Raw genomic sequence first — 27,026 nt, 5'->3', positions numbered from 1 at the left:
TAGGCGAGAGAGGAGACCAACAAATTTACATTCTTCATTGGAGCTAAAGTGGCGATTGATTGTGAGAGAATGGTATAGGTGGGAGGCTTTTAACGAGGCTTGAAATAATTGCTATGGGGCTGCCGTTCTGCAAAAGTGTTCAGATATGTTTTTTTTGTTTTTTTTTTACCTAAATCATTCATTTAAAATCTTAAATCATATCATTAAAGGTTCAGTAACTGAAAGATGATTCCAAAGCCTCAGGCATCAAACAGAATTCAATCACTGCTCAACGATTGGGAATTTCAGGACGTTCCAAAACATCTAAGCAGTTATATTCTCATTCAATTCATATTCATTGTTCACATACATGCTTAAAATATTTTTTCTTCCAAATTGACGCAGTTTTCAACAAAACAAACTAAATTGGCTAAAATGCAACATAAAAGAAAAGCCATTTCACTAAAATGAAATTTTCTAAGCGACGCAGACAGAATGAATTTATTAGGGTTGTGTGTGTGACAACCATTTCCCTCCAACAAGCTTGGTTTCCAATTAGCAACAATGTGGCATATGCTGAGAGATGTGAGATTTCTCAGTGTGAACTCATTTTAAATTCGCCTACGCTGGTGAAAGGGGTCTGAACCACCAGCTAAGGATGCTGAGCTTCATTTGCAACAGATAACAGATTTAATGGCTTATGCTCTTTGACAAATAAGCTGCATTTTCAGACCTATTTAGAGATGTCTACACATTTTACATACGCCTGTGTGGCGCTATCCACACTCCCTGCCAAAGCTGTGTGAATATCACAAGCTTTTTGTGAAAGGAAGACATATCAGTGTGAATTATGCATACCGTCTTACCCGGCAGTGAAGTCTAAACTGCGCAGGCAGAAATACAGCATTACCCCCTTCATTCTCATCCTGTCATGCCTCTCTACTCTATCTGTGGGGCTATTTTTCTGGCTGAGGCTAGAGATAGAGTTCTGCACAACACATCTCGGGGCTTTCTAGATTATTTTGCTGTCAGTCAAAAGTAGAAATAAAAAATAAATAAAAAACTAATAAAAAACACTAGTGGCCTTCAGCTCATTCACAGCACCCTCCAATTTCTTTTGCTGCTTTTTATAATACAAAAAAATCCATCAAATTTCTTCTTTTTCTATTTCTATTTTAGAATTTCAGTAAAAACTCTTAGTTCCATTTTAGTTAATACAGCATGGCGTCACTCTTATCTGGGATTGTTTCTGTATCTGTGTCTGGAATACCGCTCATCTGAGACTCAGAAATTACACTTGGCCTTAATTCCCAGGACAATATGAATAAACATGTAGGGCAAATGCAATTTCTCCCATGAGCAAACATTGTGCAGCAACACAATCTTCATTAAACAACACTGTTGATTCTGTTTCGAGGTTATGATCATACAACTTTCCCCTAATAATGATTTTTTTTTTGTCTTCTTTGTTGTCTTTTTTTTTTTTACTTTTCCATCATATAATGGACAAGGACATGTAGTATTTCTCACAAACTCAATCACAATACACTATTCACAATGTAATGCATCTTAATAAACCAATACGGGACAGTATATCCTCTCCCACTAACTAGATGGATGGGTGGATTGACAGAGCGATGGATGGCTAGTGGCGTAAAAAGGATGTTTATCCCTCCCTCCACCCCTGCTCTCAGAAGGACAGTTCTTAAGTGCTTGTGGATTTTATGTTTACGGTGTTTTATAGGGCAGATCCAGGAGCCAAGAGCTGTAAAATGTTGTGAGAGGGAGGAGAGAGAGGACAGGGGGTGGAGGCAATGTTATTGTAAATCCAATCTTTATTGAGAACAACAGACAAACAGTCCTCCCCAGTCCATCCTAACTCTCCATCAGTCTCCCTCTGACTGCCCGAGTTCTCAAAGTTTCAAAGACTGTTTGTACGTTTTTGCTCAGTTCAGCTATTGTTTAAATCTGACCTTCATAACAGTCTAGCACAGACACGAACTACAACCCTCAATTGTCCTGAAATGGATTGTCATTTGATATAGCTCAGTAGCACCCATCGAGTCTCACCAAGTGTTTAACATGGACAGGGTTTCCAGAATGACATCCATACCAAAACATTTAATCAGAGATTTAAACCTGAACAATTCATCAACATTTCACTCAATATTTGACTCAATTTGCTCTCGATATGGCAACCATGAGCATGTTTTTGCTCCCTCACTTTCCGTTGCGAAAGGAGCTACCAAACATCTAACTGCATGTTGAAGATGATCCATCTCCAGAGCTATTTTCTGTTCAAAGGGAAGTCACTGCTTAGTGCTACTTACATCTCAGTGATAAACTTTAATAAAATACAGATCTGCTTTCCAACCCTGGTCCTGGATTACCTCCAACACTGCACAATTTGGATGTCTCCCTAATCAAACACGCTGGATTTAATTCATCTACTTTTTGGAGATGAGACTCCAAAACCTGAAATGGGTACTACATAAATTTTACAGGAACAAATTTTAGTAAAACAAAACAAAAACACAGCAACCTGGGAATATTTATCGATTTCTATAATATTTCTAACATTGAAAGCAGGTCAAATAATGAATTGAGTACATTATGAAATAAGTACATTAACTTCTCTCAGCTTTATATGAAGCAATCGAGAACAACATTGCATCTCAAAGGCGGTTTTATTCATGTATGTGGGCTATGTGCCAAATATCTTGGCCATCCCTGGTCTAACAGCCTCTAAAAGCTAAAGATAAACGGAATAGCAATAATCACTGCACTATAATATTTGTACGGTGACTGGTCAAAGGTAAGATCACTGAATAGTATACACACTATAATAATACAGGTAAGGGTGGATTTCTTTGTACATGCATACTTAATGTACTACTGGACTAGACACCAAACATGTACTACTATGAAATCTAAACTTGCTCTTCTAAACCACCTTATTTTGCGCCATGGAAGCAAACTATTACCTGTGAATCAGTTAAAAAACACAGGTAAGTATCTAGAAGAAGAAAGTGCAGTAAAGGGTACAAGCAGTGTTTTATAATTACAACAATACATTAAAGTAACATGGTAAGAAAAAACTGTTTGCATTGTCAAGCACCATAACAAGTGGGTTTTTTTACAGCTAAAAAAAATAACTGAAAGCAGATGACACCTGTTGTAAATTTCAGAAGCAAAGACCAGGAGACTTGGTTGTACCTTCAGCAGGATTCTTTATTGAGGATGTGCTGTTGATCGCTGCAGTCATCAAGTCTGATTAATGGAGCTTTTACAGTGTATTTTATAGGCATTCAGTGGGCATTCCTTAAAGGTGTTGACCTTACACACACAGCCTTAGAAGTGACCACTAAAACAAAATCATCTAAAGACATACAGGCAATTACCCCCAACTGAAGGTAACAGTACCCCCCAACTTGTATAAACAGCACTGGTCACACGAACTAAGACCATATAAACATTCACACATAGTGTGACTCTGAAGCACTAACAAAAAAACCCTTGCTGGAAACTAGTTATTCATGTGATGTCATGTCAGGACGTAGGATCAGCAGATCGTAAATTTATAATCCTACACACCGGAGGCCAGGCGTATTCAATTTACAAATGGCCGTGCCCACTTTTACGTTCAAAATAAGATGGATATTCAACATCCTTAATGTGAATGCTATTCCAAAAAAACAAAACTTAAATATTTGTATCAAAACGTAATCTGAAATGTTTTGTAACTACTTTTTTATATACATACAGTTGATGTCACCAAGCGTATTTTTCAACCTGTCATGCAGCAACAACTTTTCAAGATCCAGTCAAATCCCAGTGGGGATCAAACTCCCCCAAGTGCCTCTCATTTTTCTACTTCACTCAGAAATGTCACAATAAGTTGCAAATGCCATTTCAAGTTGGCTTGAAACCAATTAGGTTATTTTATACCTGCAAAATCTGCTAAAGCTACATGCTATAAAAACATACCAGATACCAAAAAGTCTGTGCTTTCGCTCACTTGGGTACTTTGGTGAGTGAGATGCATACTTAGCAGTCCTGAGAAGTTCATTCCAACCTCCAAATTAATGACCACTGGACAGTCTGTTAATCCTCACGCTTTTACACCGAGACCTACGGCCAGCCGATCAATGCGTCAACTGGGAGAGATGAATCAATGCCCTGTCAGACAAACTCCCCTCTCTCCCTCTCTCTATGCCCACACTTAGTCCTTTGCCTTTTCAGCTTCTTTTTCTCCTCGCCCACTTCCCTTCTTTCTGCTTGTGCACACCTGTTTAAATGAGCTCCATTAGACGGGCTAGCAGCAAGCATAAAGTCCTATGTGGTAATAAGATTGCTAAAACATTAACCAGTCATTGCTTTGCTTTATGGCAGCTTAGAGGTGATGATGGAGAAATAATAAACCTGAACACTCTACTAACCCTGTATGAATATGCTAATGTCCATATGCTAAATATCTGGAATATGCTGACTCTAATAGCTGTAGATTAATTATGAAATCGTTTAGTTTCCTGACCTACAATGGACTCAAGACAGGTTAGATGGCATTTTTATTTGATCACAAATGAAAACAAGGCGGTGAGGGATAGATGTACAGTCCTAAAATCTTAGTTACATCTAATTTTTACAGTCAATATTTCGTAACAACGTACTTTCCTGTTGAATAACTGACACAGAAGTACACTTTGTGCAAAATTCAATATGACTATTCTGACTAAAGTGTGGAGGTACAGCTTTACTAAGATGAAACCAATGGTGTTTTTAACAGGCGTAGAACATGAAAGGGCCACACATTTTTTTCCGGCATGCATGTTCACATAGGTGTTTTAATGGGCCAACATGAATAAATTTTGATTAAATTCAAAGAGTCAAGATAGTCTATGCATGACCTGATGTTTTATTCTTATCCAACATAAGGCTAAACACTTGTGTAATGTATTTTTCATTCATACTTGAAGCCGTCTATCTTGCAGAAAGTCCAAAACTTAGTAATAACTCAGTAAAAAGTAATAGTAATAACTTATGGCATTCCATGAAATCCTTATAAAGATAAATTCTGCTGTATTTCTTTTCTTTTCACATTGTATAAAACCTATGATGGCGTAGTGTTTGTAGTAAATAAAGCAATCATAAAATAGTACAAATTATTACAACATACAAATTAGTGGTTATTGTTAAGTAGTGTATTTGATTCTTAGCCAATTAAAAGCAAGAGATAAGAAAAATAAAACCAAACCTGTCAATTAGACATTAGACACCTGACATTTCTGTCTGTCTCACTTTTGAAAGGATGGCTACACCCCGGTTTTATCTTAGTGCTTGACTTTTCTCTTTAGCTATTTAAAGGATGCAAAATGTGAAAAGCTTGAAAGTTTCTGAAAGTCACTTTGTTCAGCAACTGCCAAGAACAAACAAGCAAATTCAGATGAATGTTCCAAAACTCTCAGGTGTGCCTACAAAGGGACTGACTGGATACCACACACAGACAGTAAGCTCTAGCTCCACCTAGCAAAATGAGCTTTAAGATGAGGACTGCTGACAATAACTGTTCAGTTTTATTAAAATAGTACTGGAGAAAGAGGTACTTTGCATTCACTCTCTAAACTCAAAAGGATTTTATTTAGTGCTGCCAACTGTAAGAAAGTCAAAGGCTCACTGCCTTAATTTATAGACTCAGAGTGGTGTTTATTCAGACAAAACAGGGCCACAAATACTCAAGCTTAACTATGTCAAATCTTCCCGCAGACTGTATATTTTCAACAAGAATTAAATAATTGGGCAAAAAATGTTTGTATTTGTATCTGTTATAAGTTTATGATATATGGCCAGGACCAAGCTTTTTTAGTAAACAATAAAATTGTTTGGCAGACAAACACAAGTAGGTAAATGTAGACAATGATTTTTCCTGTACTTTGACTCTTACCTGCGTTGGTGATCGCGTCAATCTCCAGTTTTGTGATGTCACCACTGAAGAGGGATATTTTCTTATTCAACTCTTCATTGACTTTGTACTGAGGCTTATGAGAGTTGTCACCTAAGTGAAAGCAAACAGTGATGATAAAATGCATTATCTGTTTTACAAAATAACAACAGGTAAATTCAGGTATAAAATTATGACTAATATTGTGTTGGTCCCCATTTTGCTGCCAAAACAGCCCTGATCCGTTGAGGCATGGACTCCACTAGACACCTGTAGGTGTGCTGTGGTATCTAGCATTAGGATGTTAGCAACAGATCCTTTAAGTCCCGTTAGTTGCAAGGTGTGGCCTCCGTGGATTGGAATTTTTTTGCACATCGCACAGATGCTGGATTAGACTGAGATCTAGAGGGATTAGGAAGCCTAGTCAACACCTCAAACTCATTGTTGGGCTCCTCAAACCATTACTGAACAATTTTTGCTTTGTGGCAGGGCACATTATCCTGCTGAAAGAGGCCACAGCCACCAGAGAATACCATTTCCATGGTCTGCAAGAAAGCTAAGCTAGGTGGTACGTGTCAAAATAACATCCACATGGATAGCAGGCTGGCCATCTTCCAATAGTGCATCCTGGTGCCATGTGTTCGCCTGGTAAGCAACAGACGCATAACCGGCCACACGGGATGTAAAAGAAAACGTGACTCATCAGACCAGGCCACCTTCTTTACTTGCTCCATGGTCCAGTTCTGATATTCACTGTTGGTGCTTTCGGCAGTGATCAGGGGTCAGCATGCATGTAGCCCCATATGCAACAAACTGCAATGCACTGTGTATTCTGACACCTATCTATCTATCAGAACCAGCATTAACTACTAGAGCAATCTGAACTACAGTACTTGTCACCGGTTCACCAGTTTTGGAGATGCTCTGATCCAGTTGTCAAGCCATCAAAAAAAATATATCCTTGTCAAACTCGCTCAAATACTTATGCTTGCCAAATTTTCCTGCCTCTAACACATCAGCTTTGAGGACAAAACGTTCACTTGCTGCCTAATATATCCCACTCAATAACAGGTGCCATGCTGAAGAGATAATCAATGAAATAATCAAATATATATAAAATTGTACTCGGATTAAAACAAAGAGATTCACTTGTGCTATAACGAGTGTTTTGTTCACCTGATGGACTCCAGACAGGAATCTTCTCCAGAGGAATGAAGTCAACCCTGTACATTTCCCTCCTCTTCTCTTTATCCATGGAGCAAAGCTTATCTACCAAAAATAAATATTTAAAACAATTCACACCAAAATAAATGAATAACATTTTTAGTTATATGGTTATAGCCTATTGATAAATATAGAAATTGGTCGGTCAAAGGCGGTTTTGGGTGGAACTCTAAACATAGTCTCGAAATACATTTCGCTCATATTTCTCCGCACTTAAAGCTGTTATTATGACTACCAACTGTAATAAAAATGACATCGGAGACATTATTAGCCTATTAAATGTAATACATGCATATGGTGGTGAATACCTTATAGAATAATTAACTTGGATCTCAAAATAATAACTGAGTAAAGTTTGTAAAAAAACGTTGATGTTGGCACGAGAAAGCCTTCCGAAAGTTTGAGGACGGACAGACAGACAGATAGATAGATTTTTTTTAGGTTCTCTGTTAATTGGACGGTTGTCTGACATTAGCACACTCTGTGTAGACTGAGAGACTCACTCTTTGCCTCTTTCCAGTCACTGCTCTCCGAGTCCAGGTTCAGTTCGGGCCGCGCGCTCATAGCGTGCAACGTGCTCGTGCGCAGAGACGCCAGCAACGCAGCTGAGACCCCCACGGCGCCTAGGACAACCATGGTGCCGCGGTGCTTCTTAACGGCCCCTCCACTCTGCCAGTGGAGAGACTTTGAGGCCGTGGAAACTTTCTCCCACCTGCCTGCTTTACGTAAGACCCCCGGGGAGGGCAGCACTTTGATACTTGCAGACCCTCTGCTTTCGCAGAGTGCATGAAAGGAGCGATGTGCAAGTCTGCTGATGAAATTGAGATGACTCGGCCATCTGTTTTCAGCGCTAGATATGAAACCAACACTTTTAGAGAGTGAAATACGAGGAGCAAGTTTTGACATCTGAAACGCCATAATCTGGTCTGTCTTGACAGCTGGCAAATGTAATGTTTAAAGCCCGAATGACTCCCGTCTGCGCCTCGATTTGATCCTTGTTTCGATTTGAAGTAAGTTGTAACACACCGTTTATAAAGTAAGAAGCGAAATTGAAAGTCAACTATCCGATATAATAAAAGCAAACGGGACTATACCAATATGTAGGGGTCCATGAGTTAATTCAAGAGCTTCGTGTTATTTGGACTGTCCCTGATCGACATCACTCATCTTTTTACTGACATCTAGCGGCAAGACGGTGTAAGCGCAATACCTAACTTTGACATTGACAAATATCTTTTTTAAACATCGTACTTTTAGATTAAACTTTATATGAATTACGTGCTTTAACTGGTCTAAGACAGGTAATTTTTTTAAAGTACAAATATTGCATGTCCTATCAAATAAAAAGATTTAGTTGAAGTGGAACTATAGCATTGAAATTTAATTTTGACATACACCATACATGCTTTTATTTAAACATATCTTTTTGCAATGTGGGCCAAATTAAACACTTTAAAGAAGTCTCATCTTCTAAAATGCTCTCTATCATAGTGTTTCCACTGATGACCACAAGAGAAATAAAATGAATTACATACGTATACCGTATATGAATATTCATATAAGTGTGTGTGTGTGTGTGTGTGTGTGTGTGTGTGTGTGTGTGTGTGTGTGTGTGTGTGTGTGTGTGTGTGTGTGTGTGTGTGTGTGTAAGATCATTCAGTGTGGGAAGAACACTGTCATGTACAGTTCCGTTGCACGGAAGCTGAGAAAAGAGGAACACCCTTTTTGTTAGCTCGGACATACACTGAAAAACCACAACTGATTTTTGACAGCAGAGAGGTCTTGCCCATATGAGTGAGTGTTTGTCTAACCATATCTCATAAAAGGACCTACCAGCTTTTAATTGGCTACACCAGAGGGAGACTCTATCGGCAAATCCAAAGCACAACAGAAAAGGTAACAAAACATTAGTCAAAATTTGATTCATATTTTGAGCTAACATTGAGTAATTTAAAATGACTGTACTCAGACATTTCTGTAGTCACTTTATTTCAGATAAACAAACAGTTAATCATTTAGAACTATGATAAGTAATTTAATTGTATGAATATGAATAGTAATTTATAGTATATAATACAGTATACAGATTAAATGACATCTAACCCATTTGATATCAACCCATCTTTAAAATGTAGAGTTTAAAAGACATCATATTACAGATGGAAGTTTCGCTGTTAAATCTGCAATAAATTGTTCAATTTCAGTTTTCAGTTTCAGGAAACTATATTCAAAATGATCACACAGAGACAAATATACATACACCATCACGCCCTATAACATCTAGTTGTGGATTTGATACTTGACCAAAAGGGGAAATGTGGTTCCATGTGATTTGTGTGTAAACGGGAAGTATTGGCCACAGTAAACACAACTTGGAGCAAAATAGCATGATTACACACACACGGACGGTAGATGAAGCTTGTGCTTGTGACGTGTCCGTTACCATATAATCATGCTAACCATGTGATTTACAGCATGCTCATCATGCCTTTTAAAGTTTACATTTTGGGGTCTTTTTTGGTAGCAGAATGGCAGCGTGGGACCTTACAGTAACAGTGGAGGATCTTGGTCCTGATGCCCCACCTTTCAAAATCAGTGTGACCTCTGACCTGCACATTGGTGGAGTTATTCTCAAATTAGTTGAGCAGACCAGTGAGTTTTCCTCTAGATGCTTTTAAAGCACATCTGTTTTCAACATTGATAGTAGTTAGAAATATTTTTGATTAAAGACATTTTATTTTGCCTTTTTGAGAATGAGACCTCTTTTTGTAAAGACCCGTGTTTAGAATTATGTAGAGTCCCTTAATCTTTATTTAGCCCGTGAGATGCTATTGTCTATTTTTTTTTTTAGATCTGAAGAAGGACTGGTCTGATCATTCCCTGTGGTGGGAACAGAAGCAGCAGTGGTTGTTGCGGACCGGCTGGACACTGGACAAATGTGGGGTCCACGCAGACGCTCGCCTCATCTTCACTCCACAGCACAAGCCTCTGCGACTGGGCTTGCCAAACGGGGCGACTCTGAAGATGCGAGCCTGTTTCTCCAGTACTGTGTTTCGCACTGTCATGGGCATCTGCAGGGTTCTCAGTAAGTGAGCCTGGATCCAATGTCCCCTCCTTAAGCAACCTTTTATCATTTTACCAAGTGTCAGGTTACCATTCCAAAATGTCTCGCTTTCAGATATCCGTCACCCAGAAGAGCTCTCCTTGCTCCGTCCTGTTGAAGAAAAAAAGAAAAAGAAAGACAAAGATTCCTCAGAAGAGCTGTATGATCTTACAGATGTTCCTCTAACCGCAGGTGCACTAAATCACACATTAAATACGTTTTTGTTACACTGCCTTTCAAATGTTTGGGGTCGGCAAGATTTTTTAAAATGTGAACATTTGAATCATAATCACAGCCTAATTTTCAGCATCATTACTCCAGTCTTCAGTGCCACATGATCCTTCAGAAATTATTCTAATATGTTGATTTGAATGCTCAAGAAACGTTTCTTCAATGTTGAAAGTAGAAAGCAGCTTAATATTTAAATTGAAACCATTAAACTTTTTTCAGTACTCTTTGATGAATACAACATTCAAAAGAACAGCATTATAAATTTGTAACATTAAAAATGTATTTTGAACCATTTAATGTGTTCTTGCTGAATAAAAGTACTAATTTAAATAAATCAAAGAGAACTTACCGACCCCAAACTGGAATGGCATAGGCCTAAATTTAGTAAGAATAACAAGTAGTTTTCACTTAAGTCACAGTATTCTAGTTTAAAGTGGATTTTTTCTTGACGTAGGGTCTGTTCAAGCTCTGTACAATGGCATGCCGGCTCATTTTGCTGACTCTCCTAATACTGAGGCAGTGTATAAAATGCTGTCTGTCAGTCTGCCCTCGCCTGCTCCTGAAGCCATTGCTAAACTCTACCGGCCAGCCAGTGTGGTGGACAAAACACATATTCACACCAGGTACAGCTGAGAAACAAAGACATATTAAATTTAAAAATATTATTCCACATTTCGCTCTTAATATAAATGCTCTTTGTTCCCTGGAGGTGGCTGGACTCATCTCGTTCACTAATGCAGCAGGGAATACAAGAGAACGACAGACTATGGCTTCGTTTCAAATACTACACTTTCCATGATATGGATCCCAGGGTAGGAGTTTGGTTATGATATTTATTTGTATAAAATTGTTCTAAGAGCCATGAAACTGAAATATTCTCTTTCTGTTGTAGTACGATGCAGTGCGTTTAACGCAGTTATATGAGCAAGCTCGCTGGGCGATTCTCTTGGAAGACATAGACTGTACAGAAGAGGAAATGATGCTGTTTGGAGCCCTGCAGGTACAACAGAGAAATAATACTGTCATGGCAACTTTAAAACAGATTAGTAAGATTGATGTTGGATTTAAAGGAATTAACACAAAATCAATGGTAAGCAATAGCCTTCTTTGATCTACCACTTTTTCTCACTCTATTATTCAGTACCACATAGGAAAATTGTCCTTGTCTCAGGACATGGTCTCTTCCTGTCAAGGGATGGATGACTTAGAGTCTGCCCTGAAGTCCCTGGAGGTCAAGATGGTGGGAGACAGCAACAGCACGGACATACTGGTGAGAGACACTTGGAATGAATCCTCTTTACTAATAGAACAGCAACAAAGAGACATGGAGATGGAACTCCAGAGATGCAGAGACAGATTTAGAAGTTCTAACATTTGATTTACTTTCACAGGAAAACATGACTGCTCCAGAGCTAAATGACTATTTGAAAATATTTCGGTGAGGCTTTTTTCATTTGGCTAAATACTACTGTCTGTCCCATAACCATTTGACCTATATCTATGATTTTTCCACCCTTTAGGCCAAAGAGACTCACTCTAAAGGGCTACAAACAGTACTGGTGCAACTTTCAGAACACATCAATCTCCTATTATAAAAGCAAAGAGGACCGCTATGGAGAACCCATGCAACAACTGAACCTGAAAGGTCTTTTTATATTATTATTATTATTATTATGGGGACAACATAACATTGCACTTTTGCTACATGAGAGAAACTAATGAAAGTGATTGGGTGTACTGAACACACTGCAGCAGAAGTGTTTAAATGCACTGGCCTCATAAAAGGCTTATGCAAAGCAAGACGATTTAGCCTTAATCCTTTAATAAATTGAGGCCATTGTGTCATGTATGCTTTACCGACATTGAGTCATTTCTGCGTGCTGCGAGCAACACTGTGCTTGCACAATATGTGAATATGTTTTCACACCTTAGTGGTGGAGGTTGAAACCCAGGCAGACACATCGATCAGTGTAATGAGGCTGTGTTAACTGAAACCATTTGCATCTCTCCAGGCTGTGAGGTTGCCCCTGATGTAAATGTAGCAGGTCAGAAGTTCTGTATCAAACTCCTCATTCCTGCACCAGAAGGCATGAATGAAATCTACTTGCGTTGTGAAAATGTACGTAAGTCGTTAACAATGATTTGTATTTAAAACTTTGATAAGAAGTTATTATATAAGAAGAATTATGTGAAAAAATACACTACCATTTAAAAGCTTAGTATGTAAATGCTTTTCAAAAACCGGTAAATGTTTTGAAAGAAGTCTCTTATGCTCAACAAGGCTGCATTTATTTAATCAAAAATACAACAAAAACTGTTTTTAATAAAATAACAAATAATCTATTTGAATATATTTTAAAATGTAATTTATTCCTGACAAAGCTGAATTTTCAGCAGTCTTCAGTGTCTCATGATGCTTCAGAAATCAATCTAATGTGCTGATTTGCTGCTCAAAAAACATTATAATGTTATAATTATAATTGTTGAAAAAACGTTAATATTGCTTAATATTTTTATGGAAATTTCAATACATTATTTAGAATTCTTGATGAATAGAAAGTCCAAAAGAACAGCATTTATTTGAAATAGACATTTTTTTGTAACGTCATAAATCTCTTTGCTGCCACTTTTGATTAATTCAATGCATCCTTGCTGAATAAAAGTATTTAAAAAATTTTTTTAAAACAATACAAAAAATTGAATGGTAGTGTACTAAAATGGAACGGTAGTAAAAAAAAAATCTCACCTACCCCACCCAATCAGGAGAAGCAGTATTCTCAGTGGATGGCCGCCTGTAAGCTGGCGTCCAAAGGTCTGACATTATTGGACAGCTCGTATCAGAGTGAAGTGACGAACATCCAGACATTCCTTTCCATGCAGCGTTGCAATTCTGCAGCTGCCGCTACACAAACTGAAGACAGCATCAACACACACAGCCTCGTCTCACCAAGATACCATAAGAAATACAAGCCCAAACAGGTAGAGTGACCAAGAAAGATGCATGCCAGTCATTTGGTGTTGTACAGTGAACTGCAATATTTGCTCTATTGCAATATTTGGTCATCTATTTAGTGTTTGTGTTGCCTTTATAGAGCCTATTCTATATTTTTTATTAATCCCCACAACATAACTTCTTTTCGTTCTTGTCAGTTAACCCCTCGTATCCTGGAAGCCTATCAGAATGTTGCCCAGCTTTCCTTGACATCCGCCATCTTGAAGTTTCTGCAGATCTGGCAAGCTCTGCCTGACTTTGGAATTTCCTACTTCATGATCAGGTGAATGGATTAACCTTACAGGCACAAAAAAGATGGTCAGCTATTGATGTACATTTTTACAAGCTTGTAAGTATATTTGAGAAACAGTAGATATGCAGTGGTATGTGGTGAAAAGTCTTTTTATAAAATAGAAATTTTATATTAGTCCATTAAGCTGATCCAATTTCACAATCCAAGTCATTTTTCTCAGGTTTAAGGGCAGCCGTAAGGATGAAGTTCTAGGCATCGCTAACAACCGCCTGATCCGTATAGACTTGGGAGTTGGAGATGTGGTGAAAACTTGGCGTTATAATAATATGAGACAGTGGAATGTTAATTGGGACATACGACAGGTAGGTGGAACAAATATATGACACTGAAGAATGAAGTAATTGTAAAAAAAAAAAAAATCTAAAACATTTAGCTTTGTCATCTCAGGAATAAATGACATTTTAAAATATATTCAATTAAAAAAATTTATTGTAATAATTTTGCGCAAAAATACTGTTTTTACTATTTTTGTAACGTAAAATCAAAGAAATAATGATTCGAATAAAAAAATCTTACCAACACCAAACTTTTGAATGGTAGCATATGTGTTAATATCACCAGACCTACATGTCTCATATAATACACTGTCTCTCTGTTTAAGGTTGCAATTGAATTTGACGAAAACATCAACATAGCATTCAGCTGTGTGAACGCAGACTGTAAGGTTGTGCACGAGTACATCGGAGGATACATCTTCTTGTCAACACGCTCAAGACAGCAAAGCGACACGCTAAACGAGGAGCTCTTCCACAAACTCACAGGCGGCCACGAGGCTCTCTGAGCACAAAGTAACAACTCGACTAAAGCTACAAATGGAGGAAAATGATTAGATTTCAATGTTACAGCAACTGTCCCTTTGTTTTAATTTTACTGATCAATATACTGTCCTGTTACATGCACATCTAATGATTCTGTAAAAAAAAACACACTTAATATACGACTGCCTAACAGGAAAATATGACAGAATGAATGATTTATAACTTTGTACCTATCTAAATATAATGAATTTTGTCATAAAGAATATCATACTTCATTATTAGCAGTATGTCTGTATTTCTGCCATCTCATTTGAGTAACAGTCCAGGAAACCACTGTCTATCATCATCTTATCAGGCAAAGTTCTATTGGCCGGTGGCTGACAGCACATAATTTCCTATCTTGTTCCAACAGAGTTTCAGTTATTGTACATGGGCTATTTTTAAATAGTCTTCAGTGTCACACTGGGTGGGAGAGCTTGGTATTGACTCACTCAGTTAACAAAGTGCCATTTCTGCATTGTCCTGATGAGTGTCACAGTCTTGATGATTCTCCATTATTCAGAAGTATGAAAAATGTAATACATTGGAAAATTGTGCAGTGTATTAAGCATTAGGGTACACTTTTGTATTAATTTTAACCATACAAACATTGTACATTGTGTATGTATGAGACTAGTAGTAATTTTAACTAATTTTGAGACTAAAAAAACTCAAAATGTAACAAAACTCTATATTTTTTTGAGGGTTTATGTTATTTTTAGACCATTTCAATATGACTTGTTTAACAGTAGCCTTAACCTTGTGATTTCCTAAGTCTAAGGAAACATGTAAAGGTAAATAGGCTTCTCTGACACTGTAAACCCTAACGCTTAAAATAATGAATGGGTTTGAGTAGAGCCAACTCAAAATAAACAAATTAATTAAATCAAATTAACTTTTATGAGTGTTTAGAACTTTCTTTTTCTTTTTTAGAGTTCACAAAACTGGCATGTTTTATGTCATCTTATTTATTTAATTGTTTTATTAAGTTTTTTCTTTTAATTTAGACAAACTTAAATGTACCTGAAACAGGACTTGGTTTTTTATATCCCAGCATTTTTTTATCCCATGACAAAAAAGATAGTTTAGACAAATTTTTGTAGGGTGGTGATCATGGTGAACCGATATATGTTAAATGTTTTACATTGCTGTACTCATTCAGCAAGTGCTCTGCTATGCTAAGCATTTAAGCATTGTGTTGGCAATTAGCACTGTTGCATTTATTGCATTAAGTTGACATTATATGAACAACTTAAATTGAGTTTTAATTTAAATTCAACCTAAAAATTGATTTAACAATTCATTAATATGAATTAGCTGATTAAAAAAAAATCACGTTAAGAGCAATAAAAATCTATAAGTACAAAATAAAATTCTGCAAGTTCTGCTAACTTAAACTTTGAATTTCTTAACTTGAAAACGTTTATGTAAATATTATGTAAATGAACTACCTCCATATTTTTTTTTTTTTTTTGACAACCTATTTGGGTTTACACAGTGCGTGCAGGAGAACAGAAAACTTGTGAGAAATAAAAAGTTGCATTTGAAAGTGTTAAACTTCCTCAAACAGGTTTCTGAAACAACACCCACCCACTGCTCAGTTCATTAGAGGTTGGTTTCCAGTGACCGCAGTGATTCTTCAGTCCAGCTGATGGCGACACTCAGACACACAAGTACATGCAGCACGTGACGTCACAGTCAGCGAGGAAGACAGGAAGTCGTCACCCGGAAGTGCGCGCAACACGCTTGTAAACAATTCGCGCAACCTGACTGATCAAGGTGTAAAAAATATAATAATTTGTTGAAGACATCAGGTAAATTAACGACTTATTACCTCAAAGTCCGACGTGTAAGAGATACAGGCTATTAATTTTAAAGTTAAATCAATATCAAATACAAATGTAGCTGTAAATAATACACAACGCAATCAATCCATATGTTTTTTTTATAACTGTAATCTGGTTTCTATGTACTTAAGTTTAGTTTATACAGATTTCTATCCTGTGTCACAACAGATTTTTTAGATGCCTGTGTTTTTATGTCTATGTGTCATGAGAAGCGTTTTTTCCTCGCATTCACTGTTTTTAGAGATAAATTATTGCGATATCTGATGCCTTGAATCTCTTTATATGTAGGTGGTAGCTAAAAATCATGTCGACGGAGGAAGCCAAAGTAACGGAGGGGATCGTAGATCTCGAAGAGCCAAAGAAAATGACTCGGGAAGACTGGAGGAAGAAGAAAGAGCTAGAAGAACAGAGAAAATTGGGAAATGCTCCAGCTGAAGTTGACGAGGAGGGAAAGTATGTTGAGAAGCAAAGTGAATGGAATATATTATATATTATACATATTTTCTGTAACATTTTTCCTGACTATAATATTTTGTTACCAGGGATATCAACCCGCACATTCCACAGTACATATCATCTGTGCCTTGGTACATCGACCCATCAAAGAGACCCACCCTCAAGCACCAGAGACCCCAGGAAGAAAAACAGAGTCAATTTGCACCCATCGGAGATTGGTACAAGAGAGGTGTACAAGAAGTAAGCACTTACCCGTCCCAAATAGACATACTTTTTAAAAAAGCTTTATTTTTTTAAAACCCTTTCTGATTGCTTCCCTGTCAACTAGAAATCAGTCAGCACAAAATTCAGAAAAGGAGCATGTGAAAACTGTGGTGCCATGACGCATAAGAAGAAAGACTGCTTGGAGGTGAACAGTTTGTGATGTTATTTATATGTTGGTCACATTCTTATGCCATCAGAATGACACACTAGTGTATTACTACTGAATAGTGTAGTGACTACTGCAGTGTATAATACTGTTCAAAAAATGTGGGGTGAGTAAGATTTTTATTAAGGAAATAATTTCCTGAGATTTTTCAAATATATTAATTTAGAAAGGGTAATTTTAAATTGTAGTACTCTCAGTATTACTGTTTTTACTGTATTTTTGATCCAATAAGCCTGAACATGAGACATTTTTTTGGTAAACATTTAAATGGTAAAAACTTTTGAAATGTCTCTTTCACAGAGACCCAGAAAAGTTGGAGCAAAGTTTTCTGGCACAGGCATGGCACCGGATGAGCACCAACAGATTCAGCTCTCAATGGATTATGATGGAAAGAGAGATCGCTGGAATGGGTATGATCCTGATGAGCATATGCGCATCGTAGAGGAATATTCAAAAGTTGATCTGGTAAGTCACGCTGACTCACTTAAATTTTATTCTCAGCAAAGATAATTTTTTGTTATGTGACCATTGTCATATGGGGGGTGTCGCTGACTAAGGATTTACATCAAATCAGAATTGTCAAGTCTTACCTATAGTTGACTCATAGTCGAATTGCATGTGTGTGTGTTTGTGTGGGGGTGGATAAACATTCGTAAAATGATTCCTCATAACATTTTAAAACCACAATCTACAGAAAAACACACAAAGATATAGAAGAACATGTATAAAACATTTTGGATAAATAAACCTATCAAATAAATAACTGCAGACAGGATTTGCATTTCCCATTTCGGAAAATTTAATTAAATCGGCTAAATGTGTGTCTGTGCGAGCAAGCTCTAAGTACAGCACAACACAAAAATGATGCAATACTTAATTTACAGATTCAATTGGAGCATAGATCAGATCAGTCAGAGTCAAGTCACAATGCAGAACAAATGTGTGTAGAATACAGGATAACATGTATTCAAAACACAAAACCACAAATAGTTAAATTAGATAACTATGAGTGATCAATAAATACAATTAAGATTTAAAAAAATAATGAAAATAGAGCCAGAATTGACAGTTTAGTCTTTTTTCTTTTTTTTTTTTCTTTTTTGCAAAAAAATCTAAATCTCAAAAATCGGCTGAAATGTTTTTAAATCACTTGTACCCTACCTGATCACAAAAAAAAAAATCTTCACTGCCTGTGTCTTTGAGTCTTATGAGAAATTCTATGTAATTTCACACAGCAATCCCAGAAAAATTGAGAGCAAATTACTAGAATAACTTTACTGGTAAATATGCAGTTCAAACAAACAATGACATTCTGGCTTTTTGTAGTAATAGACCATTTACACATCAGCACCAATTCTAATAGTATCAGACTGCAGATCCGCAGAGCTGATGAATGGAAAAGAAGGCAGCACAACGGTAAATATTATAATTTAGCACAATCTCTTACCAGTAAAGACTGTATGTGTGAAAGGGACTATTGCACACCCCCATATAGCCAAAATGGCATGATCAATTTTGATCATATTTTCATAACACCTCTGCGAAGATACGATTGTGAGATTGGTAGTCGAATCAGTCTCCTCCTATCAAAGCATCGAATCTTCCACTATCACTCCTATTCGCTTCCAGTGTAGACAGCCTCGAGCTGTTGCAGCTCAACGTGACAAAGATCGAATCCGTTGTAGACACAATGTTTTAAAAACAAGAGGCATATCTCGCCCTGGGATTCATCAGTACAATGAGATTGGGTTACGGCAGATAGCTTCTGACAGTATTAAGCCGAACAAATTTAGAGCCACTCAGAGACTTCATGTCACAAACACAAAGCCTGTGGAAGTTAATAAGTTGCATTACTATTTTTATTTTTTTTAACCTTTATTTAACCAGGTTAGTCTCATTGAGACATAGAATCTCTTTTTCAAGAGAGACCTGGCCAAGATAGCAGTACAAATTAAATCACACAATCACAAAAACACAAAAGTCAAGTGCATTTCAATTAAATAAAAATGACATTAATTAAAACATTTGCATGTGTGGATTGAGTCATGTTCTATAGATTTAACATAACCTTTAAACTCATTTAAGGAAATTAGACTCTGTAGTTTGAGTATTTTCTGTAGGTCATTCCAATTTGAAGGTGCAACAAACATGAAAGCTTTTTTGAACATCTCGGTCCTGGCTTTAGGTACATTCAATGAGATTATTTTCTGGGACCGTAAACCATAAGTACTCTGTGTAAAAGAAAGTAAATCAGATATTTAACCTGGTAGCCTGCCTATGATACCCTTATATATAAAGACATAAAGGTGAGTAAGCCGGCGACTTGACAAAGAGGGCAAATTCACTGTGGAGTAAAGTGTACAATGATTAGTGAGGGGTCTACAATTCGAAATAAATCTTAAAGCGCCATGAAACACAGAATCCAACATCTGAAGATACTTTGATGGAGCATTCATATACAACAGATCACCATAATCAATCATAGATAGAAATGTAGCATTGACTAGCCTTTTTCTGGCAGAAAAAGTAAAACAAGATTTGTTTCTAAAGAAAAAACCTAGCTTCAGTTTCAACTTTTTCACTAGATTCTGTAAATGAAGCTTAAAAGAAAGGTCATCATCAATTAAAAATCCTAAATATTTATAAGATGAAACTACCTCAAGTTTATTACCCTGATCAGTAACAATATTCAGGTCTGACTCATTTTCCAATTTCCTTGCGTTTGAAAAGACCATTACTTTGGTCTTCTCTGCATTAAGCACAAGCTTTAATTGATAAAGCTGAGCTTGCACTCTATTGAAAGCAGTTTGTAAGCATTCATACGCCTTCTTAATGGTAGTTGCAAAACAATAAATAACTGTATCATCTGCACAAAAATGGAAAATGCATGTTGGACATTTTCCCCTATACAGTTTATATAAATGGTGAATAAAAGTGGCCCAAGAATGGAGCCCTGTGGGACCCCTTTACCGATTGATACATATTTTGACATTAGGCCATCAACTTGCGTAGCTTGAGTCCTGTCAGCGAGGTAGTTGATAAACCAGCCCACAGAGTGCTGAGACATGCCTATACTGATCAGTCTCTGAACTAGAATGCTATGGTCTACTGTGTCAAAAGCCTTGGACAAATCAATAAACAGAGACACACAGTGTTTCTTTTCATCCAACGCTTTGACTATGTCATTAATTACACAGCAGTGGTAGTGCTGTGTTTTTTCCTAAAACCAGATTGATACTTAGATAAAATTGACTGAGCATTTAAATACTCCTTCACCTGTTCACCAACCAAAGATTCCAATACTTTGGCCAACGCTAAGAGTTTGGAAATGGGTCTGTAATTATCTGGCAAGGTAGGGTCACCTCCTTTCAAAAGTGGTAAAACATATGCAGACTTCCAAACCTTTGGAATTTTGTTTGTGACTAGTGAAAGATTAAAAAGATGCGTCAGAGGTTCAGCTAGGATATCTGCAGCTAATTTTAAAAAGAAAGGCTCTAAGTGATCTGGGCCAGCAGGTTTTCGAGGATTTAATTGTTTCAGGGCTTTATGAACATCAGCAACATAGAAAAGGTTAAAATTGAAAGTTTTGGCAGTAATAAAAGTATCATTTATCGACTCCGAAACTATTGGGGCAACAGAATTAAACAAACACCCAGATGATACAAAATGCTCATTAAACCAATTTAACATTTCTACTTTGTCAGATATAGACACACCATTCTTAACTATAGATAATGGTAAACCTGTTGGTTTAGTCGATGTAGATAATGACTTAACAGTTTTCCAAAACTTTTTTGGGTCATTTAGATTCTCTGTGGTTTCAGATAAATAAAATTCAGCCTTAGCTTTTCTGAAAAGTAAATCTGTTTCGCAACTGCCTGAAAACAAACCAATCAGCATCAGTATCTGATCTCCTTGCTTTTGCCCAGGCTACATTTCTCTCGTGGAGCAAATTAGAAATCTCGGAGGTTAACCAGGGATTATCCCTACCCTTAATTCTAAATTTACGAATAGGTTCATGTCTGTTCAGAATATCAAGAAAACTGTTTTGAAAATAAGTCAGGGCCAATTCCACATAATCAATCAAGGCAATTCTACTCCAGTCAAAATAAAACAAATCATATAAAAAACCCTGCTCAACAAACATTTTCATATTTCGCCTTTCAACAATACGAGGTGCAGACCTGGGCACCTTAGTATCTCTAATAGCAGCAATCACACAGTGATCACTCACATCATTAGCAAAAACACCTATTTCAGAAAACTTAAAAGGGCATTTGTCAGAATTAAATCAATGAGTGATGATTTCTTCGGACATTTAGGGTTTGGCCATGTAGGAGTGTTAATTAATTGAGTCAAATTTAAACTGCTACTGATATTGGCTTTAGCCAGTCCCAATTCAGATCACCAACAACAATAGTATCATTACAAATTACTTGACTTAGCAAATTTGATAATGTAAATGAAGAATCACTTATTGTTTACACACTGATTTTGAGAGCACTAAACTCGACCTGAATTTGCTTTTAATATAAATTGCAACACCTCCCCCTCTTTTGGGGCGATCTGAACGATACACATTATAACCATCAATGCAAATATCTCTATCAAGGTCAAGGATAGATTTAGTCAGCCAGGTTTCAGATAAAACAACAATGTCAGCAATTTATTTGCAAATAAATTGTATAGAATTTTACAAGCAAGGTCATGTCTGAGAGCATTTTGATGTGGGTGCATTGGTGGTGTGGTGGTGTGCTTTAAAATATTTTTCTCAGCCAATGTTTGGGAACCTTTGGTATAGGCCATAATGCATGAAAAAAATATTATTATTTTTTTTTTAACAGGCTAAGCGTACTCTTAAAGCTCAGAAACTCCAGGAGGAGTTAGCTTCTGGTAAACTAATGGATCAAGCTGTAAGTATTCAAAAACATTTTTTTAATTATGTATGTTTTTGGTAAGTACTGTAAATTTGGTAAGAATAGACAAAACATTACAACCATATTGAAAAAGTTACTTGAAAGTATATTTATCATAACCTTGTATTTGATGAGATTTTCTGGCTTTGTTTAACCAATGGTTTTACCATCTTTCTAGAATTCAAGGAAGCATCTTGATGATGATGCAGCTCAGGTACATGTCATGTTCAACTTAATCTTTATATTAATTAGGAAATTTAAAATAAAACTTAAATTGTTAAGCCTATTCACTCAATTATCTTTTTTCTGACCTTGTCCAGGACCACAGCAGTGAAGATGAGGATGAGGACAAATATGTTGATGACTTTGACATGCCCGGACAAAACTTTGACTCCAAGAGACGAATCACAGTTAGAAACCTGAGAATCCGGGAGGACATTGCTAAGGTAAAAATAAGCGATACATGTTAATTATGGGCATGACTATTTGTTTTTCTAGAAATTTTGTTTTGGCAGCTGAGCTAAAAGAAAGTTGCACCTAAAGGTTCCCATAAAAATGTCCCATAAGTTTGAATAATAAGAGGATTAATATGGTTTCCTCAGCTTGATTAGTAGTGGCACCATATGTGTACATAAAATTATTAGTACCAAGTGCTGTATCATGTTTTTCTCAGCTATTGCTGTCTTTATTTTACAGTACCTCAGAAATCTGGATCCAAATTCAGCCTACTATGATCCCAAGACTCGAGCCATGAGGGAAAATCCATACTCCAACACTGGAAAGAATCCAGAAGAGTAGGTGCATTTCTTTGTTTTGTTTTTTGTGCATCTCCTTTTGCAGTTTGAGAGCCCCTAATTAGAGAGTTACCTAGTTTACATTGTTTTGCACACCCATGAGCAAGGCACAAGTTGCTCTAATAGGACTGTTAAGGATTGTAAATATCATACATACAGGGAGTGCAGAATTATTAGGCAAGTTGTATTTTTGAGGATTAATTTTATTATTGAACAACAACCATGTTCTCAATGAACACAAAACTCATTAATATGAAAGCTGAATATTTTTGGAAGTTTTAGTTTTTAGCTATTTTAGGGAGATATCTGTGTGTGCAGGTGACTATTACTGTGCATAATTATTAGGCAACTTAACAAAAAACAAATTTATACCCATTTCAATTATTTATTTTTACCAGTGAAACCAATATAACATCTCAACATTCACAAATATACATTTCTGACATTCAAAAACCAAACAAAAACAAATCAGTGACCAATATAGCCACCTTTCTTTGCAAGGACACTCAAAAGCCTGCCATCCATGGATTCTGTCAGTGTTTTGATCTGTTCACCATCAACATTGCATGCAGCAGCAACCACAGCCTCCCAGACACTGTTCAGAGAGGTGTACTATTTTCCCTCCTTGTAAATTGCACATTTGATGATGGACCACAGGATCTCAATGGGGTTCAGATCAGGTGAACAAGGAGGCCATATCATTAGATTTTCTTCTTTTATACCCTTTCTTGCCAGCCACGCGGTGGAGTACTTGGGTGTGATGGAGCATTGTCCTGCATGAAAATCATGTTTTTCTTGAAGGATGCAGACTTCTTCCTGTACCACTGCTTGAAGAAGGTGTCTTCCAGAAACTGGCAGTAGGACTGGGAGTTGAGCTTGACTCCATCCTCAACCCGAAAAGGCCCCACAAGCTCATCTTTGATGATACCAGCCCAAACCAGTACTCCACCTCCACCATGCTGGCGTCTGAGTCGGAAGGGAGCTCTCTGCCCTTTACCAATCCAGCCACGGGCCCATCCATCTGGCCCATCAAGACTCACTCTCATTTCATCAGACCCATCCATAAAACCTTAGAAAAATCAGTCTTGAGATATTTCTTGGCCCAGTCTTGACGTTTCAGCTTGTGTGTCTTGTTCAGTGGTGGTCGACTTTCTGCCTTTCTTACCTTGGCCATGTCTCTGAGTATTGCACACCTTGTGCTTTTGGGAACTCCAGTGATGTTGCAGCTCTGAAATATGGCCAAACTGATGGCAAGTGGCATCTTGGCAGCTGCATGCTTGACTTTTCTCAGTTCACGGGGAGTTATTTTGCTCCTTGGTTTTTCCACACGCTTTTTGCGACCCTGTTGACTATTTTGAATGAAACGCTTGATTGTTCGATGATCATGCTTCAGAAGCTTGGTTATTTTAAGACTGCTGCATCCCTCTGCAATATATCTCCCTATTTTTAACTTTTCTGAGCCTGTCAAGTCCTTCTTTTGACCCATTTTGCCAAAGGAAAGGAAGTTCCCTAATAATTATGCACACCTGATATAGGGTGTTGATGTCATTAGACCACACCCCTTCTCATTACAGAGATGCACATCACCTAATATGCTTAATTGGTAGTAGGCTTTCCAGCCTATACAGCTTGGAGTAAGACAACATGCATAACGAGGATGATGTGGTCAAAATACTCATTTGCCTAATAATTCTGCACTCCCTGTATTTAATTGTAATAATGAAAATAGTCTGCTATGTGCCAAGGAAGCTGATGTGTTTAACTATCTGAAAAATCACTATAAAATATCACTATAGGAGGTGTAATGGAACATTTAAATGTGCCTATTTTTGAAGTTATCTCTCTGCGTGTCCTTAAACTGATGTGTTTGGTTTGGCAGGGTGGGCTATGCTGGAGACAACTTTGTGCGCTACTCTGGAGACACCATTTCCATGGCCCAGACACAGCGTAAGTAGTCTTGTGTTGTCAGCTCGTACATAAATTCCTCTTTGCCTGATGTTAAAAATGGGCTCAACTCTGCTTGTTGGTCTAGCGTTGTTTTGTGTGTCTCTCCTGCAGTCTTTGCTTGGGAAGCCTATGAGAAGGGATCTGAAGTTCACCTCCAGGCAGATCCAACCAAGCTGCAGCTTCTCCATCAGTCCTACAAAGTCAAAAAGGACGACTTCAAAGAGAAACAGAAAGAGACTATTTTGGAAAGGGTACGGTGTAGTGAAAGGTTGACAAGTGAAATAGCAAAATGTCTTCCTTCCCCTGCTCTGTGTGCTGATGGCTTTTTGTCGCACTTCTCTGCAGTACGGAGGGGAGGAACACTTGGACGCCCCTCCGCGAGAGCTTCTGCTGGCTCAGACGGAGGAGTATGTGGAGTATTCTCGTCACGGGGCAGTGTTGAAGGGACAGGAGAAGGCCGTGGCCTGCTCCAAATACGAGGAGGACGTGCTCATTAACAACCACATGGTAAGTTAGCTGACACTCTTGGGGGTGTTGAGTAACTGGAGAAGCTAATAATGTTGGATTTTGTTTTATGAATGTTAAAAGAAAATTTTCCTGTCCGCTTTTGCAGTGTATCTGGGGATCTTATTGGAAAGATGGATTTTGGGGTTACAAATGCTGCCACTCGATGGTGAAGCAAAGTTACTGTACAGGAGAAGCTGGCAGGAAAGTAGTGGTGAGTATCAAATGTAGTTCCTGTAAATGAAACCATCCATTGAACAATATACTGTTATATAATGTTATACATGAGTTGGTTCTAATAAAGGCAGCTTTAGGTATAAAAACATGCATTTTATTATTTATTTTATTTTTATCATTGATTATAAAATCCATACTACTTGTCTATCTATTTCTATATATTTATATCACAAATCTGTTTAAATAAAGTGTTCTGCTTATTTTTTCAGAGTAATTCTTGTGTTCCATTTGAAGAGGATGTAGAGGAGGCCGAAACGAGTGAAGAACCAAAGACTCTTTTACAGGTACATTAACAGCCTTCCCCTTTTTGTTGAAGAACATGACAGGAAGATGTTTGTATTAAACTAAAAATAAATTCACAGATGCACCAGGAAAAAATGAAAGACAAGAAAAAGAAGAAAAAGAGCAAGAAACACAGAGATTCTGACAGCAGTGATGAGGAGGACGAAGCAAAAAAGAAAGAGAAGCTGAAGAAGGTATGTGGGATGTTTCTTTTTATTGCCACTCACACACGCGCACACATCTTCATGTGCTAGATGTATCTGTCTCTACAAAGCCTGTTGTAAAGGAAAACATCATGTCTTGTTGTGCAGGCATTGAATGCAGAGGAGCAGAGGCTGAAGCAGGTGGCTGAAATGATGCAGATTGACGAGAGGAAGCGCCCATACAACAGCCTAATGGAAGTCCGTGAACCCACGGAGGAGGAGATGGAAGCCTTCCGCATGAAACGTTACAGAGCCGATGACCCCATGGCCTCTTTCCTGGGGCAGTGAATGAAAACAAATGTCTTTTGTCATCAGCCACAGAGATGTCATAGTCTCAGTTATTGTAAATTATAATTCTGCTGAAACTGCATTACACAAAGACTGCAGTTTTTAAACTAATAATGGGAATTTAAAGTCCTATATTAGTGGCGCATGACAGTGTGCTACAACCAGCGGTAACAGTTTTGCATAAATTTTTGCTTTGTATAAATCTGTTGTGTACTTTATTTTTAGGCAAGTAGTAAATCAGATTTTTTTTTTTCTCAGTGTTTTCCTAATATGTGTGGTCTTTATTTTGACAGTACATAAAAATAGTTTTATTAGTCATTTAATGCCCAGTCAATCACAAATGTTATACTTGGTGAATGATCTGTTTGGATTTAACAAAATATGCTCCATTTTACCTTTCCAAGGTATTTAAATGGAATCATAATAAAAAATAACCTGAGCAGTGGTTGACATTAAACATTTATATTTAAACTTAACCATGGCTGTTGATTTTGTTATGCCTCTGCATATTTAACATGCAAATTTATTTTGCAAATACTCAGGAT

The 27,026-nt window shown here is 37.3% G+C and overlaps 3 protein-coding genes across 5 annotated transcripts in view; 2 read left to right on the top strand and 1 right to left on the bottom strand.

Annotated features, from left to right (window-relative positions):
* Positions 1-8,307, bottom strand: part of macrod1 (mono-ADP ribosylhydrolase 1) — a 66,456-nt gene extending 58,149 nt beyond the window's left edge. The window contains exons 1-3 of the mRNA XM_067457274.1: positions 7,645-8,307; positions 7,094-7,186; positions 5,921-6,031 (exon numbers count right to left, since the gene is read on the bottom strand). Coding sequence (XP_067313375.1) covers positions 5,921-6,031; positions 7,094-7,186; positions 7,645-8,059 — 619 coding nt within the window. The 5' untranslated portion in view covers positions 8,060-8,307. The remainder of the gene's footprint in view (positions 1-5,920; positions 6,032-7,093; positions 7,187-7,644) is intronic.
* Positions 7,850-15,472, top strand: fermt3b (FERM domain containing kindlin 3b). 3 transcript variants are annotated; one of them, XM_067457272.1, is made up of 16 exons: positions 7,850-7,866; positions 8,968-9,037; positions 9,669-9,793; positions 9,993-10,226; positions 10,320-10,436; positions 10,930-11,098; positions 11,185-11,287; positions 11,368-11,475; positions 11,617-11,745; positions 11,867-11,913; positions 11,996-12,120; positions 12,488-12,594; positions 13,239-13,454; positions 13,626-13,750; positions 13,941-14,082; positions 14,382-15,472. In XM_067457272.1, the coding sequence occupies exons 3-16, from the start codon at positions 9,670-9,672 to the stop codon at positions 14,559-14,561; spliced, it is 1,926 nt and encodes a 641-aa protein (XP_067313373.1). In that variant the 5' UTR covers positions 7,850-7,866; positions 8,968-9,037; position 9,669; the 3' UTR covers positions 14,562-15,472. The 3 variants fall into 3 exon arrangements, with proteins under 3 accessions (XP_067313373.1, XP_067313372.1, XP_067313371.1); XM_067457271.1 differs by lacking the exon at positions 7,850-7,866 and adding an exon at positions 8,130-8,151 and having other exon boundaries at positions 8,793-9,037; XM_067457270.1 differs by lacking the exon at positions 7,850-7,866 and adding an exon at positions 8,130-8,151 and having other exon boundaries at positions 8,793-9,037; positions 9,666-9,793.
* Positions 15,473-16,244: 772 nt separating this feature from the next.
* slu7 (SLU7 homolog, splicing factor) lies at positions 16,245-26,957 on the top strand. The gene is made up of 16 exons (XM_067457266.1): positions 16,245-16,391; positions 16,713-16,877; positions 16,967-17,120; positions 17,209-17,289; positions 17,611-17,775; positions 22,155-22,223; positions 22,405-22,440; positions 22,547-22,672; positions 22,923-23,020; positions 24,900-24,967; positions 25,079-25,218; positions 25,313-25,474; positions 25,581-25,685; positions 25,918-25,992; positions 26,071-26,184; positions 26,302-26,957. The coding sequence occupies exons 2-16, from the start codon at positions 16,729-16,731 to the stop codon at positions 26,479-26,481; spliced, it is 1,722 nt and encodes a 573-aa protein (XP_067313367.1). The 5' UTR covers positions 16,245-16,391; positions 16,713-16,728; the 3' UTR covers positions 26,482-26,957.
* Positions 26,958-27,026: the final 69 nt, after the last annotated feature.

The sequence above is a fragment of the Pseudorasbora parva genome, chromosome 11 (genome assembly GCF_024679245.1).
Source record: "Pseudorasbora parva isolate DD20220531a chromosome 11, ASM2467924v1, whole genome shotgun sequence".
Taxonomy (NCBI): Eukaryota; Metazoa; Chordata; class Actinopteri; order Cypriniformes; family Gobionidae; genus Pseudorasbora; species Pseudorasbora parva.
The sequence above is the reverse complement of the archived record's forward strand: the minus strand, read 5'-3'. Positions and strand labels throughout refer to the sequence as shown.

Excerpts from the sequence above, each read along its gene's own strand:
- slu7 (XM_067457266.1), top strand. The coding sequence starts at position 16,729 with ATGTCGACGGAGGAAGCCAAAGTAACGGAGGGGATCGTAGATCTCGAA. Across the intron at positions 25,475-25,580 it reads TGCTCATTAACAACCACATG|TGTATCTGGGGATCTTATTG; the intron begins GTAAGTTAGCTG and ends CCGCTTTTGCAG. Across the intron at positions 25,993-26,070 it reads AACCAAAGACTCTTTTACAG|ATGCACCAGGAAAAAATGAA; the intron begins GTACATTAACAG and ends ATAAATTCACAG.
- fermt3b (XM_067457272.1), top strand. The coding sequence starts at position 9,670 with ATGGCAGCGTGGGACCTTACAGTAACAGTGGAGGATCTTGGTCCTGAT. Across the intron at positions 11,099-11,184 it reads AAAACACATATTCACACCAG|GTGGCTGGACTCATCTCGTT; the intron begins GTACAGCTGAGA and ends TGTTCCCTGGAG. Across the intron at positions 11,476-11,616 it reads TGCTGTTTGGAGCCCTGCAG|TACCACATAGGAAAATTGTC; the intron begins GTACAACAGAGA and ends TCTATTATTCAG.